We start from the raw sequence: 19,852 nt of genomic DNA on the forward strand, positions 1-19,852 counted from the left end.
CAAAAAACCAACATCGCTCGCTTCAAGGTTAATGTGTTTACAGTAAACTTTTAGCAAGCTTTTGTAAACTTTTTGTAACCCCCAAATCCTTTCCTTTTCAAGAGAATGCTGTTCTGCGGTGCATAAAGGCCATCAAAGCTAGATCCTCTGATCATGATTAATATTACTTGCAATTATAACTACATTTTTCTCGAACACAACACGTTCTAATAGAAAACATCCATTGCGTGTGAGTTTTTTTTTTTTTTTTTTAATTATTCATTGCCTCACAGCGGGAATTGAGTGCTCCGTAAAGGTTTATTATATAATACTAGTTTTTAAAATCATATTTAACGAATATGAGCGTTGAAGGAATGAGTTTAGCATATATACTGAGTGATCACTGAATCTCACTCAGTGATCACATCTCCAGAAATTTAGAACAAACAAAAAACGCTGGATAAGTTGTTCCCGTCTAGAAAATCGAAATAAAAAGAAAAGAAAAGAAAAACTACATACACAGCGGATGTGAAAATGAATGGTTTCACTTTCTGCCATTTCAGGGTCACAAATGATCCTGAAAAGGCAATTAGAATCTTTGACTGATGATACATAAACTCATGCGCTTGCTTTCTTACATCACATGCCTCCATTACTACTATTACTATTTCACTCTGCCAATAGCTTAGCCAGTCTCAACATAGACCAATGATCCAAGTAGTTTCTAAGTTAATTCTGTTTCGCATCCTTGGTTTATTAGCTTTTGGCTTGTCGTTTACTACCTCAAGGGTTGTTGCTGTTCATGTTAAAAAAGGAAAGATACTAGTTCAGTAGATTTTAAAGTAATTGTTTGAAAAATATCTGAAAAGTATACAGTACTAAGAAAATGTCTATACGTAAAATGGATAAAAATAGGAAGAGGTTAAAATCGTTCGTCCCCCTTATTTGAACCCGTAAATTTAAAAATGTTTGAAATTTTACATTTCAGAGAATTTTGCTGATGATTTGGTGAGCATGAAAACCTGCTACAAATACTTTGTTTTCTTGAAAATTAAAAATGAAATATAAAACACAAAATGTTGCCGCTGACATTACAGAGCCTGTTACACATGTTCGTATATTTTAGAATTCAATACATCCATTTACTTTGCATCAACCATTCCATTAAACGGATTTCCAAGAAGGTCGTAATTCTCTTAAACCCTGAGGAAGGACACCAATTCTTTAGGCGCTACAATACGAACTAACCTCTCGTGTTGCCAGGAGAATACATCTTCAGAGGCTAGTACTCTCGCGAGTGTCGTATTTCTCCCTCTTGGGTAGTAAACCCAGCACAGCCCGTTAACGTGATAATATCACAATCCTGTGACAACTGCAAACAGCTTCAGTAATACTTGTATTACGTCATAAGCAAACAACTGTGAGAATGGTGCCTAACTGAGAAACCACCATACTTTTATAATAGCGAATTAAGAGTAAGAATCACTCACTACACCCTCAGATTTTGATTTTTTTTAGATAAGGTGCATTTTCGTGGTATTTTCTAGCTTCGAAGTAATTTAATACCAGATTATGAATTTTCAAAAAAAAAGCATATTTATGCTGTAAAAATGGTCTTTATTGCTGATATATGCTCAGATTACTTTTCAAAAATGTTCCCTTCAGTGCCCTCAGAGGTAGCATAATGGATATAATCACGCTCCTTCCCACACCGGATGGTAAATGTCCGAGTTCGAATTCCGTTAGTGACGCAAAGGATGGGCTTTTTTTTTAAAGGATAACTGAGTTAGTCTGCATCACGCGAGGATTTTTCTACCGGAAAATCTGATTTTTCGAGGTTGTTTGATTGGTTTTCCTTCCGGAAACTCGGGTTTTTCGTCCAGCAAACAGGCAAATTGAGACAAAATACATGCAGCTTACAGACACAATATACTGTCGCCTCATAGCCTAGATGATATGTTTCTTTGACCCATGACACATGCACACACGCACTCGCAGCCCGTGGTAGTACAGTGGTTCTCCACTTGTCACTCGTTTGGAGGGTTCTTCGTTTGAATCCCTTCGAAGAATGCAGGAATTATTAAAAGGACTTTTTCAGTCAGGGCGAATAATCGTTCTTCCCATGAGTTACAGTGGACTTATTCCTAAATTATTCTAGGTTTTCCAGACCGAACAATACGTAACAGTAAAGAACAAAACTGTATGAAGCACAGCCATAAGAACTGGCATATGGTCTGGATGGCTAATACGTTCAAAATTCACAAGGACAAGAATCTAAAAAAAATAAATAAATAATAATAGTAGTAGTAGTAGTACTGGCATGTGATGCAAGAAAGCAAGTGGATGAGCTTATGCAGCATCAGCCAAAAAAAAAAAAATATCACACCATTCCCTCCAAATGCCTGTCCACTTCCTCCTTAAATTTATTCAACCTATCAACTTCCACAACGACAGATGGAAGTTTGTTCCAGCAATTAACCACCCGCTGGCTAAAGACAAATTTCCGCACATCTGTCCTTTCTTAATTTGAATTTATGCCCCCTTAGGTTTGTAATCTGAACAACTGGAAGGATCCCATCAGAATTCAGCGTGCTCAACCCATACACCTCAATCAGATCACCGCGCAGGTGCCTAGTCTCCGGCCACTGCAATTTGCAGAACTTAAGATTCTCTTAGTAAGAGGATCCCTTCATTCCCCTCACCGATCTTGTTGCCCTTCTCTGTACACGCTCAAGTAAATCTACATCCTTCCTAAAATGAGGCCTCCAGACCTGTACGCAGTACTCAAGGCGTGGCCTGACCATTGCCTTATACAGAGGGACAATCACCTCCTTCTGCCTGCTAGCAAAATTCCTATATATCATTGACAAAACCCCATTACCCGCCCTAGCAGCCTGTCTGCACTGCTCAGAAAACTTCATATCTGACTGCACAATTACTCCCAGTTTTTTTTTCATTTTCTAGCTCCTTAAGTGTAGTACCCCACAGTTGGTACGTTTCTCTGGGGTTACTTCTACTCATATGCAGTACTTTGCATTTGTCAAGGTTAAACTTCAGTTGCCACTTCTTACCCATCTGCCCAAATTATCTAGATCCTGTTACAGTAGCACACTGCCATTACTGTCATTAACCACCCTGCCAATCTTTGTATCATCTGTAAACTTGGACATTAAGCCTGATATACCTTGTTCAATATCATTGACAAATATACAAAACAACAGAGGACCCAACGCCGAACCCTGTGGGACTCATGGCCCTTCGTGGACTAATAACATTAGTCCACGAAGAGCAGCACCCATTGATTACCACCCTCCGTCTTCTCCCACTTAACCATTCTTTTATCCATTGTAGCAACTTACCCTTAATACCATTCTGCTCCAATTTGTACAATAGACTTCCATGCGCAACAGTGTCAAAAGCTTTCCTGAAATCCAAATATATGATATAAAAATTATTTTTTGCATCCAGTTCCTTTGTAACCACATCATAATATCCTGTCAAATTTGTCAGACAAGACTTTCCCTTAACAAACCCATGCTGTGTCTGAATTATTGTTGCAGTCTTGTCTAGATGATCCCGCAATGCATCTTTAACCAGTGACGCCATTATTTTACCCGAAACAGAAGTTAAACTAACTGGTCTGTAATTACTCGTGTCACCCTTCGATCCCGCTTTGTGAATTGGGATACATTTGCACATCTCCAGTCCGTGGGAACCTCCCCTGAGTCCAATGATGCTCTCATAGTTATGGCTAAGGGTTTGCTTAGTTGCTTTGCCGTCTCCTTTAATATAACTTGATAGATCCCATCCACCCAAGGTGCTTTTCTTATGTTTAACTTCAACAATTTCTCCTCCACTTTGCTTTCAGTTATTACAAAATCATTAAGTATCCTGCTACAATTTGATAACCTTCTGCCATTTTCAAACCTTAATAATTCCTCATGTGTGAATGTAGATGCAAAATACTCATTCAGTTTGTTTGCTATCTGAGCAGGATCATCAACAGTCGAACCATCGATGTCAAGTGGACCAATCAGATTCATCCCCTTCCTTTTAGAGTTTATATAAGTAAAGAAATCCTTGCTGTTTTTCTTAGCATCTTTTGCCAAAGATTTCTCGTAATCTGCCTTCGCCTGCCTAACCTCTTTTGTGACCTGATTACAGACTAGCTTATATCTGCCATAGGCTTCTCAGTCGCTTGATAATTTATATGCATCCCGTGCATTTTTCTTCTCTGCCACAAGTCTCATTAGTTCATTTGATAACCATTTTGGCCTAAACCTTGAACAATATTTCTTAATAAGTATGAAACTTTTAGTAGCTTTTAGTTGCTGCAGAAAACAATCATCCAATAAATCCACAAAAGTCTGACTAGTGTGTGAGTGACGAACCCACAAGTTCCAGTCAATATCTGGGAAGTTAAAATCCCCCATTATAGGACATTCCGATTTACTAGCCCACTCTATTTCTCTGTACAATTGTTCATTGTACTCATTCGAGTCATTAGGCCTATAACACACTCCTACTCTTATTTTTGCTTTCGCAGTGCTTATGTCACACCAAACTGACTCAACAGTGCACTGTTCATCTATATCAACTGGATGCACTTCTTTTGATTTTATGTTTTTTTTTAATTAACAGCATAACACCTCCTCCATTTCTATCCTGTCTATCCTTTCTGTACACATTGTACTCCCCAAATTCCAGTTCAGCATTCCTTATATCAGTGTGACACCACGTCTCTGCTATCCCAACAATATCCGCCTTTGATGTCTTGCCCAACACTTCAAATTCATCAAATTTATTTACTATACTTCTAGCATTGGTATACATGCAAGCATACATGCTCAGATTGTTAATATTATGCAAGCATAATATTAACAATCAAAGTCCCTAAAACAAAAATTAGTAAATCAAGATTCTCAAACTGTGTATCGAGAGTCGCTGGGGGATCAGTTTGTTATCTTTGCCATGTCCGTCCGTCCGCATGTAATAACTCGACTATCATTGGATGGATTATCATGATATTTTTTGCTCTTTTAGAATGATTTCTTGAGCCTTCCCAAACTTCATGAAAATGAGACAAACAGAGACCGGAAATTGTTTTTTTTTTCTATACATATCACATATACTATTCATATACCGTACATTGTAGCTGAAGCACTGGATATTATTATGATTGTTGCCATGGGCAGAAATGTTATGTGGTTCGCGCAAAGAAGTCGTTGCTTTTTACTCGTTTTTGTTAATTCATTAATTAGTAAATTCATTACTATTTACTAATATGTCTTAAAGGTAGTAATTTACTAATATGCCTTAAAGGTAGAACATTAATAAATTGTTTTGCTATTTCGAATACAATTTTATTTTAAAAAGTTCTAAGGCTCTGTCATTGTTTTATTTAATATATAGAATACAGTTTAATTATTAAAATTAAGTGATATATTTATTTCTTGTTAAATTTTAACCCAAAACATCATTAGTTTTGTTTATGGGAGGATTACAGAAATTCCCTTATCATTTTAGATTAAGTACTTCCCAAGTAATATATAGAAGAGAAATCTTTATTGCAACAGAGAAATAGTGGTGTACATAGTAGTAGTGTTGCAACTGCCCGTCACAGCACAGGGGCCAGGGGTTAACAATATAATGTAAAGACAAAGTTGCTGAATAAACTAAAAAAAATAAAAAAGAGTACAATAATAACGAATAAGTTAAATAAAGCATTAGAAAAACAGAGAAATGTATTGGGTATACCAAACATTCAGTGTACAGAATATTAGTCACAAAATACATAATATAAGAATATACTGTACATCGAATAGCATAATTATATACATAATAAGAGAATACATTGATCGGGAGTCAAGTTATAATACTGGTGGCCTTGGCCACCCACTACGGAGTATTCTTTTTCTATAATGTCGATCCTGTCTAAACTTGTTTAAATCGACATCTAGATCTTGGACGCGTGATAACATCTGCTGAGGAAGGAATCGGTCCGACAGGTGAAGGCGTGTTTGAAGAGGGAATAGCTGTGGATTTGCTCGCAGATGCGCCACTGGGATTCTCCATGCACAGTTATCCCAGAAGGAGGGAGAGGAAATGAGATGAGTCATGAGTTTGACTGTGATGACGATTCTTCTTTCATCAATGAGCCACGTGAGCCTTGGTGAAGTGGTACATACAAAGGGGCTGGGCTACTAGAAGACGTGTAGTAGCGGCTAACTATGATGAAAAGAATGGCGATAACAAATAAAGTATCACTATTTTGCTTGAATTTCCTCATGTGAAATTATTGTAAATGTACAAGCTATATACCCGTAGAAGCTGTACTGTATATACGCATTATATTTTGTTCCAGTGAAAGGATATCTAAGACTAACTAGCTTAATTAAGTTACTACCAAGATACCTTGGTTGTAATGTACATAGAAGCTGTACTGTGCACACGTTTCAACCAGAAAAAAAATATACAATACAGCTTCTATGGGTATATAGCTTGTACGTTTACAATAATTTCACACGAGGAAATTCAAACAAAGCAGTGATACTTTATTTATTATCACCATTTTTTTCATCATGGTGGGCTGCTACTACACATCCACTAATAGCCCAGCCACTTCGTATGTACCACTTCATGAGATACATTACCCAACATGGCAGCATCGCTATGCAGTGAAGCTACTTCCATACCGTAGGTTTCCCAGTACACATACTGATATGTAGGTAGTACGAAAGGTTTCGAATCCCGTCAGTGAGCCCTCGTGGGTACCACAGTTGGTAGGATCGCCGTTCTCCCCACAGAGGGTGGAAAAGACTTGAGCTCGAATCCCGTCGATAACGGCAGGATTTTTTTTGGGTTTTTTTTTTCACAACGTGGCTGAGTTAGTTGGTCTCAGGCGGGGGTAATGTGCTTTTTTCTCCCAGAAACTCGGGTTTTACGCCCAGCACACAGAAAATCGACCTCCGTTTACAAACAATATACACAGAGAGAAATGCAACATGGCCTTAGTCACCGATGCTCCTAAAACCAAATAACAACAACAACAACAACCCATCAGCTACATGAGGAATTTTTATCGCCTTTTTTCACACAGTGGCCGAGATAGCTGATCTAACATGGGTGTGTCGATTACCACTTGTTTGGATAACCCGAAAAGGAAAATACCTGTCTATTTGTTTGTTGTTTATTTCATGTACTTTAGGAAGTGGGATAAACAAGAATGCTATAATGCATAGCTACACATTCACAAGCAATGAAAACAGCTCAAAGGCAAACGAAAACGAATCAGTTATGTAGTTTCAAATATTTCGAGGCAACTAAAGTCATAAGGCATCAGTATATCGTATTAGCAAATTTCATGTATTCTCTTGTCCGCTTTGCTTGGCACCTTGGATGAAAATCCGAGTTTTCAGAATAAAAAACCACAAAACTCTTGTCAAAATCAACTAACTCTACTACGACGTGTAAAAATAACCCATAAAAGCACCTTCAATCAGGCGGTTATTCGAATCCAGACGTTTTCCATACGGCGTGGAAGGAAGCGGTTATAACCACAATGTTAGTTGCAAAAGTCCGAAAAACAAGTTAAGATCGCACTATACTAAGCTCAATCAAAACAGAGCAATATAATGTAAATAAAATAAAGAAAATCATTTGTAACAAATTTCACTTAGAGGGTTTGATTATAATACTTTTCATTATCGTCAAAAATTCTACACTGGTTGTCAATAAAATTTCATCAAAAGAAGTGCATGCTTTGAGCTCGAGTGGAATAACAGATAACAATGTAAAAAGGAAATGACTATGTTTTTATTACCAATTTACGAAAATGCCGTGCGCATCAATATGAAGCACGGTCTCCTTAAAGAACAATGTTGTTGGTTGGTTGGTTGGCTGGTTGTTGTTAAGATTTAGGAGCATTGGCAACTAAGACCATGCTGCTCCGTGTATATTGTCTGTAAATTGCGTGTGTTCTGAGGCCGATTTTCTGTTTGCTGGACGAAAAAATCTGAGTTTCAGGGGAAAAAACCCATGCTACCCTCGCGTAAGACCGACTAACTCAGCCGCGCTGTGAAAAAAAAACCCCATAAAAATTCCTCCCGTCATTGACGGGATTCGAACTCAAGTCTTTTTCACCCGGTGTGGGGAGGACGGCAATCCTACAACTGTCTGCGTGAGTAGCACAGTGGTATCGTCACCGTCCTCTCCACACCGGGTGGAAAAGGCCCGGGTTCGAATCCCGTCGATGACGCGTGGAACTTTAATGGGCTTTTCTCACTCTGTGGCCGAGTTAGTAGGTCTCAGGCGTAGATAGCAAGTTTCCCCCCCCCCCAGAAACTGGGGTTTTTTCGTCCATAAAAACAAGCAACTCGACCATAAAACACACGCAATTTACAGACAATACACAATGCACGGTAGATGAATTTAAATATTCGGGTGGCCTAATATAATAGTTTTTTTTATCCTACCAACTGTGTTTCCTAAGAGGGCCCTTTAAGAACAAAACAAGCGCCAAAACGTTGCGGTAGGAAATCAAGAAGGTGGCGAATATCATCTTGTGAACATTTTCATGCCTCTTTATGTTCTGTAGGCGACATATTTGATAAACATGCAGGCCAAGGAAGAACATCCGCATCACGTAGGACTGTAGGGATATGAAAGCAGTATGTGGGCTTGCACTGTCCTTCTGGAAAATAGTGTTTATGATGGCGCGCAAAAAAGCAGAAACAGTGGTCTTCGAATGACTTCAGCATAATGCATTGCTGTCAAAGTGCCAGCAATAACGACCAAATGTAAAACGGCTATTGTAACTGACGGCTCCTCATACTATGATTTCGGCTGTTGTTCCGATATTCCATTCCCTGATACAGGCTGGACTACCTCTGTTCCTGGACTCTCAGCCGTTACCAGATCCCAAAACGAAACGTGGTTCGGCACTAAAGACGACACGATACCGTTGCAAATGCTGACAACGATGGAACGGTGTCAAAAGCAGATGAGGCGACGGATGGCGAGAATGCAATCCCATTCTTGTAGTAGTCGTTTGCTTATCGTGCTTCTCCAAACAAGTACTGACAAGGATAGCGTTACAATGATGAATATCTTAATGTTGGTGGTCGGTGGATCCGTCGATTCTTCCGTTCTTGACATTCTTCTGATGCCGCTAGAGTCCTGGCTACATGCTTGAGTACTGTATTTTCTTATTCCCATTATTGCTAACAGTTAAACAATTCAACTGTTCCATAATCCATACGAACGCCGTTTACCGTATTGACTTAACAACTCAATATTTCAACTATTTTCAGTCTGTAAGCTGAACTTAACGTTGCATTACACGTGTTAAAGGCATTGCGCACTCTTAAAAGGTCGTCTGCTCACCGTTTTCCTTGTCTGCAGGGAAGTCGAGAGCTAACGCTGAGCTTCAACATTCATTCAAAACCCGATATAGACACGAAAGCACAGGATTACTTACACTTGACCAGTTGAAGAATTTCTGCCATGTTTAGTGGAGTACCGCAGAGGAGGGGAGAGGATAAGAAAAAAAAATGTCATCGAGGAAAGTTCGAAATAAGGAATGTTCAAAATAAAAAATAATATTTGAAGCGTAAACGCATTTCTTCTGCAACAATTTTATTTCAAAACCATTTGAAATGAACAGTGAAAGGAGAGAGAGAGAACTTGAAATAAATGGAAATTGAAGGGTGGTCAGCAAAAATAGGTCTTAAATCATTTGTAAGTAAAATATTTTTACACAAATGATGAATGTATTTCTATCTGAAAGAAAACAACTGAAAACGTATTCTTCACGACCTTGGAATTTTAATCGAAGGATAAACATCAACCGTTAAAGATGAAGGAACTTCGCTAGTCTTGGAGAAAGAGGATAAAGATAAATAAGATTATCCGTTGTTGAAAGGGGATTTACGGGAAAGAACTAAAGCATATCAGAAGAAATGTGAAAAAAAAAAGATCTGATGGAATAAAAGAACTCAGAACCGAACAAAGGCTAATACAAATCAGAAAACCAGAACTTCTATTTAATGCATATAATACTTAAACAGAACTATTGTCTCTTCCTTAAGTTAAATTATATGAGTGATATGAACGAAACTATGCTTATTGAGCAGAAACTCCCGTTCCTGAATGTTCACAAAATAGATACCAAATAATAGCACAGATATATTGTTTTGTTTTCTCTGTTTTTTATTTTATTTTCTCGAACACTGTTTATTGTTTTATTTAAGTGTCAGTGTTGTTTTTTAAAATTTTCCTTTATTTATTTATTTTTCGACATATACTTAATTTAATCCAAATATATAAGTAAATTGTAATATAAATAAATTTTGGGGTTCCCCTATCGCAGCTGGAGCCTAGGGCTGCAACCTTCCCCGTGCGAATAAGCCCTGTTTTTTAATATTTCACGTAGTAATTCAATAGAAATCAAAGAGTCAAAATCAGTTCGGGATAATCAGCTTTTCTATTCGTAAGGACAGTAACTCGTGTTATTTGTATCGTGGCAGTACTTATATATTTACAGCCAGATCCTATACTTAATGAATTATTTATATATTATTAGAGGGTTTAAGAACAGAAGACTTCTGTCATGACGAAACATTCTGTAAGAATGGAAACTTCAGTTTAAATTTTTGCACAAGGAAATAAGTCACAGAAGCTGACCTTCCATATCAAATTAGATTTATGATAATTACTGTAACTGAAAGCACCGTCAAAAAAACTGAATGGCTTTGTCTCTAAATAGTTCAAGAATTAATGAAGTTTTCTTTCTTATCGACAAAACACAAAAGAAGACAAAAGTTATTTGCCTTCTTTTACACATAAACGCATTCCTTGGCAGGAATTTACCTTTTATGCTTCCATGAAGCGCCACCATCTATTAAAGAGAATACCAAGGCGTTACGAACAACTGATAAACAACATCATGTTTATTTTATGTCCTCGTGCCATTCAGCGACCTTCCGCGCCAATTATTCTTAATCTGGCTCAATACAGAAGTGTTCAGGTTAAAAATACACTCGGCTGATTTATTTACTCCAGCAAACTCCTAGTGGGAGCTGAACAAATTCTTATCTACAAAGAGCGAGAGAACACAAACTAAGAGGATACGCAAGTTCATGATTTTGATAAAAGAAATATTTTTGCAGACTCATTAAAAATTACATCTTGCACACTCCGCGTCTTACTTTTCGATATATGGATTAGAATTTTGAATAGTAATTGGATTATAATGTATAGTTCCTATTGACAAGAAGCCATATGCTTTACAGAATTTCTAAAAAGACTTTCAGTCAATCAGTAACAAGAGGTACGCAATGAAAGCATGCATTTAAGCTTCTTAAAAGGAGTGTAAATAGAATTAACAGGTGCACTAAAGTATAATCCGACGAACACGTTAAGTGAAATACTTAAACTTTTGGTACAGATTTTCAGCAGTTAAATCTAAGAAAAACAGGCTAACTCAAACCCCTCCTCGCCATACACACACCAGACTGTCGTTTTACAAATTCCTAGAATTTATGAAAATCCCACAAGAATTCTAATAAAGTCCCGAATAATTATAATGAATTCTACAAGAAACTATACTTATATTCTGAAAGTTTTGGCGTTGCTTAAATTTTAGAAAAATTAGAAAATTATTTCAATTGCGATAGCCTATGGCACCACTGATATAAGTTTTGGTCTCATAGGCTTTTGCCAATTGAAATTGGATTATAATGTATATTTTTTATATATATTATTTTGTTATTGGTTTTTTTTCTCTTATTTTCTTTATTTTTTATTATTTTTTATTTTATTTTATTTATTTATTTATTTTATTTTTATTTATTTATTTTTTTTATTTTTATTTATTTATTTATTTTTTTTTTTTGCTGGCTTCCAGGTTTGGGCAACCTGGGAGCGGGATCGCTAGCACCCACCGGTATAGCACTACTTCTGATGAGTGCGGGACTTTAGTGCATGAGACACTGTCAGAATGGAGGGCTCGGGCCCGGTTCCATGTGTCTGAGGTCGACCATTGGAGGGGAATGTCCGAGTACCGGCTGCTCCCTGGTAGCGCAGAGGCCTCTTCCATACAGGCCCGTTTTGCAGAAGTTCTGCGTAAATTCGGCTTTTCAGGTGAAGATAGATGGAAGTCTAGGTGCCACCGTAGACATGATGATAATAATAATAATAATAATAATAATAATAATAATAATTTTGCCAATTGAAATAACTGTCTGTATTTCTATTTCAATTTACAAAACTGACAAGAAAATCATAAAAAGTATTTCATATTTAACCCAGATCAATTCCTATGATATGCTTTGTCAACTTTTATATGTACTTATTTAACTAATAATTAATTTATAGTATCGTTAATAATATTGTTAACTCAAGGTTTGACCTAACGTTGCTACTGGTGATATTTTTCTCGCTATAAAGATATTAATACCTTCGTCTTATTTGAATAAATCTCTTCCAAGTTCGGTATATTTGTTTTACAATGGTAAATGTTTCAACTCAAATAGCAGAAAATTATAGAGAAGTACATGTATACGAATAGTTATTTAAACCTTGTTGTTCAATGATAAACTTACTTTCCATAGTTACCTACTTGCTTAGAATGAGTAATTTACTTAGGTTATCGGTAAGTAACCAACTGGCCTAGCCATTAGGATAATGTTACCTCATGTTACTTAAAATGACGATCCATTAGATCATTAGATTATTTTTAGGTATCACAGCACGTTAAATAAAAATTAAAGTCGCGTTATATGAAGATGGCGTATTACTGATACCAGTAAAGTATCCCCTTGCATTTTTGCAATCAGCAAAGAGTTTTATCTGGATACCTGATGCAAACCCCATAATAGCAACAACTCTAGAGGTTGCTGCCCCAAAGGTTAAGATGTATCTTATAAATAAACGTAAAAGTACTGGAAACTCATGTGGCGCGAAAGAATACTAGATTACAAAGTGCTAACATGTCCTTGCCTATTTGTGCAAAAAAAAAAAAAAAATTACTTTCTGACGCATGTCAGAATTTTTATCATTTCACCAAAGAATATAAGTAGTTTAATCTACACATACGCCAGCAAATATCTACTGCTGTTTTTTTTTATTATTATTATTTTGATCGTTGTCGTAGAATATCTGATTAGGTCCCTACTGGAACCTTATTAGATCTTGTTAGTGATTGCTTTATAATTTTATATTTAATATTAGTGTTTACTTTATAAAAAAAAGTCATATTTTGTCCTAACTTGTCGGTATCCTGAACAATCAATGGGATCTTTGCACATTCTTTTTGATTTTAGTATTCCTGGCCAATAGACAATGGAGTGTTTTAGTTCTTTACATAAGTCAAATGCTTTAAGTTAAAATGCCGTAAATAGAAATCCCTAAATGGCCTTCTGTTTTCTTCTCATTTGGATTTGGCAGTTTATTACATTACAGAATGTCTTTACTTTTTATACTTTTTATACTTTTAACGCTTCACAATACAATAATGTGTTCCATGTTGCAGATTCGCCTGTACCGTGTGTAAACTGATTTCAGCATGTTCGTGACAGATAATAAGAATTTTCGTCACAAGATGCTTGTGTTGATCGGGAAATTGATTCGAACTAAAGATCCTGACATTGGTGAAATAGCGGAAACCCAGGTCCCCACTCAGCTAAAGGTGAGTTGTTCTTTCGTTCTAAAATGAATATATTATTTATTTATTTTATCTGTTTATTACAAATCACCCCGACACAGTCATCAAAGCTAGGTGAGTGGATCACAAATGCTTACACTTTATTGTTTATACAAGTTTTCTATTTTATAATAATTTGTTAATAAAATTAATACGTGTACTATTTTTTCCTTTCAATGCTTGTCACAAGAGACAAACTTACATTACGTTCCTTTCCTTCTACATTAAATTGTCTATACTCTACAGTTCTGGTATTGCTCCTGTTGACTTCTGTAATTTTTACGTTTTCTCGTATTTCTTTTACTTTTAAATACATTCATTTATTCCTTCTCAAGCAAAACTTTTAAGACATAAAACGTTAACCATTAAAACTTAACACATTAACCATTATAACAACAGAATTAAAAGACAAATTATTTATCTTTTGCATTATTAAATTAATTTTGTTAGTTTATTTACAGTTCTTTCCTTAACCATGGTAATAATTATTAGCTTTAGTTATCTTTTTAGCCCTTTAAAAACAATTATGTTGACTTGTAAGAAAGAAGTGTGAACAAAAATTACAATCAATAATGAAGAAATTGAAAGGGTTAAAAGTTATCGCTATCTTGAATGTATGCTGAGCGAGAACTGGGACCATTCTATTGAAGTACGCTCAAGAATTGAACAAGCACGTGTAGCCTTCCTTAAAATGAAGAATCTTCTATGCCACAGTAACCTTACGCTTCCTTTAAGAACAAGAGTATTGAGGTGTTTTGCCTTTTCTGTCCTCTTTTTTTATAGACCAATGTTAAGAGTGTCATGGACTGATAGGATAAAGAATGATGAAATCATGAGACGAATGAAGAAAAAGATAGAAATAATTAACATCATTAAGAAGGGCAAACTAAAATATTTTGAACATATGATGAGGAATGACAAATATAAGATATTTACAAATTAATAAATATAAAATGTTGCAATTATAAGATATTTACAAATATAAGATGATTCAGGGCAAGATCAATGGAAAAAGAAGTCGAGAGAAAAGAGGGAAATCTTGGTTAGCAAACCTCAGAGAGTGGTATGATCAGAGTAACGAGGGTTTGTTTAGGGGTTTTACCTCACGTTCGTCCATTGCGAAGATGACAACCAACCTCAGCAAAGAGACGGCACACTAAAGAAAAAGCAGAAGTCCTTTAAAAGTCCTTCAAACAGTGTCCACCATTTTGATACCTGGCAGATAAGACTTGACGAAATCGGGTCCACCTCAGCTTCCTTTTGTGACTTCATAATCCCCTTTCCTAAAGTCACAGTTTCCTGATGTTCATTCAGGATACCTAGAGTCTCACAAATTTTGTTTTTAAGTGCATCCCTTCTACACCCTTTGTCCTCATTAAATTTTCTTAAACTGGTTTACTAAACCAACTGTATTTACAGTGAACATTTTCTCAAGGGCATTCATCCCTTTACATTCAATTCCAGTTTATTTATCATTTCTTCTGTTCCTGGACATCTGATTCTCTGTTAAATGCCATATGCACTTAGGTTTGTCCGTTGCTAAGTTTTGCAAGGGTATTTAGCTTAATTTCTTGTAATCTGTTTCCAGGGCCAAAGGGGTCAAAGGTTAGTGTGCAGCATCGATCTCGACGTGTGTTCGGTTTGTGTGTCATTTTGTTCAGCCAGCTGAATAGCCAGTACTCACTGCTAAGGTCTTCTGAATCTGTCTCCCCATGTACGGTTCGTCAGACTCACTTCTTGTTTGATAGCCCACCAGGCTTTGTATAAGTTTCTCTTTAATTCCTCTATATGCTTGTTGAAAGAAAATTTAGTTTCAAATTAGGCCTAGATCCTTATGGTGGGAATCATATTAACAAGTTCTCCATTGATTGTTACTTGAAGGATAGTTGGCTTTTTAATTTGTGTAAATGTTATTAACGCTGACTTCTGTTTGTTAGTTTTTAGATTTAATTATCTTAAGTAGTTTTCCATGCTTTTGAATGTTTGGTCTGTCTCCTTCTGATCTGTGCATTTATTTGAATATGTGGACATGTGTTGTGTCTTACGCAAGGCGGCCGCTAAACGTTAGTTTATCTCCACCATGGTTCTCTGTGATGATATACAAGATTCTATACAATAGCCAGAAATGAGTGCAGTGTTATGTTTGCGTAGTTTGTGTGTTGTCGTGTTGTTTAGCTGTTTCTGGCCGCTTTGCTACCAGGAAGACTGCTTCCCAGTACCCGTCCACGCCACGAGGAGGCGGGTCCAACTATACGTATTAAACTAAATGTAATATTTCAATTTATTTGAATATATAAAAACTTTGAGGTTAGCTGATAACATCGCTTCTACATTACCAGAAGACAACTAACTGAAACCTCTAATAGACCCATTCACTACAACTCAGTCAGTCTTCACCGTCAAAAACTGTATTTCTTACCGTAAATTCTACATCTCCACCGTTAAACTCATCTCGCGTTTCATCTCTTAGAATTCTCAGACGACATTGTAGCATCACCTTATTCCTTGATCAAGTCAGACTATCTTTAACTCCTACAGCCTTAACAATCCAATTGTTCTAGTCCAGTCAATCCATGTCTAAGATATAGATCGATCGACCCACTCTCTCTCCACGATCACCATCTTGGTATACTGTGTTCTCATCATTCGTCGCACATAGAGAGGTCAAGTAGTTACGCTTTACCTTTGAAATATATCTACACGCAAACACTCTCTGACAGAAGCAGCCTTGTTGGCTGCATCAGAAATTACTGCACGAATTTCTTGGTTTCCTAAGACGCTCTAAATAGAATTCAAACGATCAGTCACGACATCAACGAACAGAAACACCACCCTGTTTGAAACTGTAAGAATAACAGGCCTACCGAGAAAATAAATACATATTTGTTTGGATTTGTGAATGAGTGGACCTGTGGGGGGGGGATTTTTATTTTATTTTTATTTATTATTTATTTTGTTACTACGTCCTTTGTTTAAACAACTCCCCTTTATAATATATATCCCCTTTATAATATTTCACCCCACAAGCGTATCTGACTTTACTTCTCAGAAAATTCTAAGTTCATAGGGGAGAAACTCTTATGTATGTTTAATTCCCATTGGTTAGGCTTGTGTCCAGTACAACAATTACACACACACAAATATATAATATAACATAGTTTATTTTTACATATATATATACGACATACAAAATGAACAATTGGGAAATGTACAGTTAATGTTCAACCTTGATGGCTTAGTATTAGTTATATATTCAACTTCATATATCGAATATTCTCAATTAACGTTATCCTGTAATTTATAACACAAACGATATCAGTACAGTAATCTATTACCGTTTCTACCTTGCACATTATCCATAATTTTCTTTACATGCTCCATATTTCTTACTTTATATACAGGTTTAGGACCTTACTCTCCCTTTCTAAAAATGCTATTCATATCTACAATTTCCAGGAAACAACTTATTACAAATATTCCCTTTTTCTCTCCTTTATTATAACATGACATATGTTTGATTAGTAATAAAAGCCATTAATATCATTAGCACTCTTATCTTTTTCTTTAGTTCCTTTCTCTAATTACAAAATTTATATCAGTCAAATTTCTATTATATTTCTAACCTATCCCTCTCACCTTACGTATATAATTTTATACATGTACATATATCTCTAAGTATCATAAATCCTCACTAATCAGTTATTAGGGTCCTAAAGTCCTCTAAGTTAATGAGAATATTATGTTAGCCACTTACTTAATTTTTCTTTTGTCGGGCTTCGCTGTTTTGGATCCTTCCATTCTTAGTTGAAAATGTCGTCGTCGTACTTCAGGGCATTCATTCTGGGACTCCTGGCTAATTTCTCTAGTAAGGATCACAATTCTGGCATTTAGATGTCCTCACTGTATATCTGAACTGGACTGGCACTTTGTCGCACGGTCTTACTCCGTGGCTACGGGTACTGCTATCTTTCCTTCCTGAGGCCTTTTTCCACCCTATTCGGCTATCTTTTCCACAGGGAGAGAGTGCACCGGAGCTACTCTTCTTTACTCTATCTTTCACAAGCTTCTTATTAAACTAAGCATTATTTGACAGTGCTCGTATCACACGGTCACTATCCATGACGGATTGACTCGTAAAGACGGCCACTGCTCTTGCCTTCTAATGCCGGACTGGCTTAATCTCCGTACTCTCCCTAACGCTCCGAAAACTCAGATATTGCTAACACATAATTTTTTTCGACGACGAAACCCTCAAATATTAACAGTTACTCACTTCTTTTATTTACACTGACGAAAATCTTAACAGCTGAGTCCGCTGACTACTTCCATTTCTTAAAACCACCAAAAAAACCCACACTCCCACATAGCTCACACAGGTCTCTCCTCCTCCTCCTACCTTTTCACTCTCCTCTATCTTCTCTTTTTTTTTTGTTCTCCATCCACAATTTGCTTCGGAGTTTTCCACGCCTCTCCACAGTGTTTTCTACCAATCTCCTCCTTCCTATATTCATTTTTCTCCTTTCATTAGTTGGAAGGTCTAGATCAGCCTGCCCCGTAGCACGTGATTCCCAATATCCCTCTCTTTTATTATTTTCAACTTGTTGACATCCGTTTTGTCTTTTGATGTCGGCCGAATATTCCAAAACAATTCTACCAGTCTCATGACAGCTTGTCTCTATAGCACTTCAGAAAAACCACAAATTGTGACACTGGAGACTATCGCGTCTATTTTTAGAGAGTAGTGTGTGTTTTTCCGAATACATTTCCGGTGTGTGACCCCTCATAAACCTTAAGTTGTTTTTGTAGTGCCGAACCCCCTGCTGGGTTTGTCATAGTATTCTCCGTCAGTTCCCAGTTTTAACGGATGTAAAGCTAATGGCACTGTTTTCGATCCTATTACCCTTTTAATTTTTATACCTCTTACCAGAATAATTCTTATTTCTGAAACTGCATATATTACCCATTTATCCTATTAACGGCAAGAATCAAAGAAAAACTGACTTCCAAAGTTTTAAAAAAATATTTTAAGTTTTGTAAGATTTTCAGGTCTTACAGACCAAAGGCCTTGGCGAAAGATTTTTTTACTATAATTGCAGTCCGATCCTGCAATTATAGTAAACAGTTTAATAAAATCTTATCTTTTGTCTTGTGATTTGGCCTAATAATGCAGTAAGTTCGACATAAATTTTATTCCCAACTCCGAAGGATTAATCAAAGAATTCAATTTGGATTTTGTTTGAATATATAGAAATCTTGTAAATTACTGGCATCGAACTTGCCAGTTCAGTAGCATATCAGCCATGATTTCCGAATGCTTCTTGATGTAGTATTTTAACGTTTCTTCATGTTTTAGTATGAATATTACCCCATCCTCCCCTCGGCATCAACTACCTCAGCAATACGTTATGATAATACGTTAATTGTAAAAGATGTAATACGTTAATTGTAAAAGATCCACTGTTCACGAAAAGAGTGCTGATTTCGTAATCACTTCACCAAACCTCTTGTTATTATGATATTATTTACGATGTTTTCTCTCGATGGAACAAAGAATAAGATAATTGTATTTTCACATCTCTCAAAAATAATAGAATTACAGGCTATAGTTTAAACACGGCAGAAATGATTAGGTTTAGTATATCATATTTTTTAAACATTTTTTTGCAGTTTTTGAGGGAAAAAATATGACGAAATGCGTTTCCCCATACATCTTTTTATAAGTTTCTAAATTTTATTGGGGATTTCTTTTTTAATGTTTTTGTATTATTATTTTTCACAATAAAAGTGAACTGCAGCCATTATCACAGCAGGATGGAAATAGACCATAATCTGACACGCTGGTCCAGTGCAGGTTGGCAGATCGACCGTATTCAATAGCCAGAAACTTGAACCCCGGTCTACTCAAAGAGCGTGGGCTACTCCACTCCCGTTCCTAACCACTCGGCTACGGAGGCCATAAAGACGTTTCACAATAATATGCATTAAATGTTACTTATATGCAATAATTAGGTGCTAAGGGATTGGAAGGATAGTTGGTTCATGCAGCCAGGGTCCATTATAATAATTGGTTTGGACTTCACCCAAAACAGTTGGACGTCTCACAGATTTATTTCGGTAGCTAATAATTACTTCTACTACACTGTATTTTCGCGGCAGAAACACGTTTAGGCA

General features: G+C 36.4%; 1 protein-coding gene across 2 annotated transcripts in view; it reads left to right on the plus strand.

The window, feature by feature from the left end:
* The window catches only part of LOC150076009 (solute carrier family 7 member 14-like), a 297,653-nt gene that overhangs the window by 154,048 nt on the left and 123,753 nt on the right, over positions 1–19,852 (plus strand). For both annotated transcript variants that reach the window (XM_090387702.1, XM_090387703.1), the window contains exon 2: positions 13,511–13,666. In XM_090387702.1, coding sequence (XP_090243828.1) covers positions 13,544–13,666 — 123 coding nt within the window. In that variant the 5' untranslated portion in view covers positions 13,511–13,543. The remainder of the gene's footprint in view (positions 1–13,510; positions 13,667–19,852) is intronic.

This window comes from Mastigoproctus giganteus, chromosome 13 (genome assembly GCF_048544385.1).
Source record: "Mastigoproctus giganteus isolate SK-2022 chromosome 13, ASM4854438v1, whole genome shotgun sequence".
Taxonomy (NCBI): domain Eukaryota; kingdom Metazoa; phylum Arthropoda; class Arachnida; order Uropygi; family Thelyphonidae; genus Mastigoproctus; species Mastigoproctus giganteus.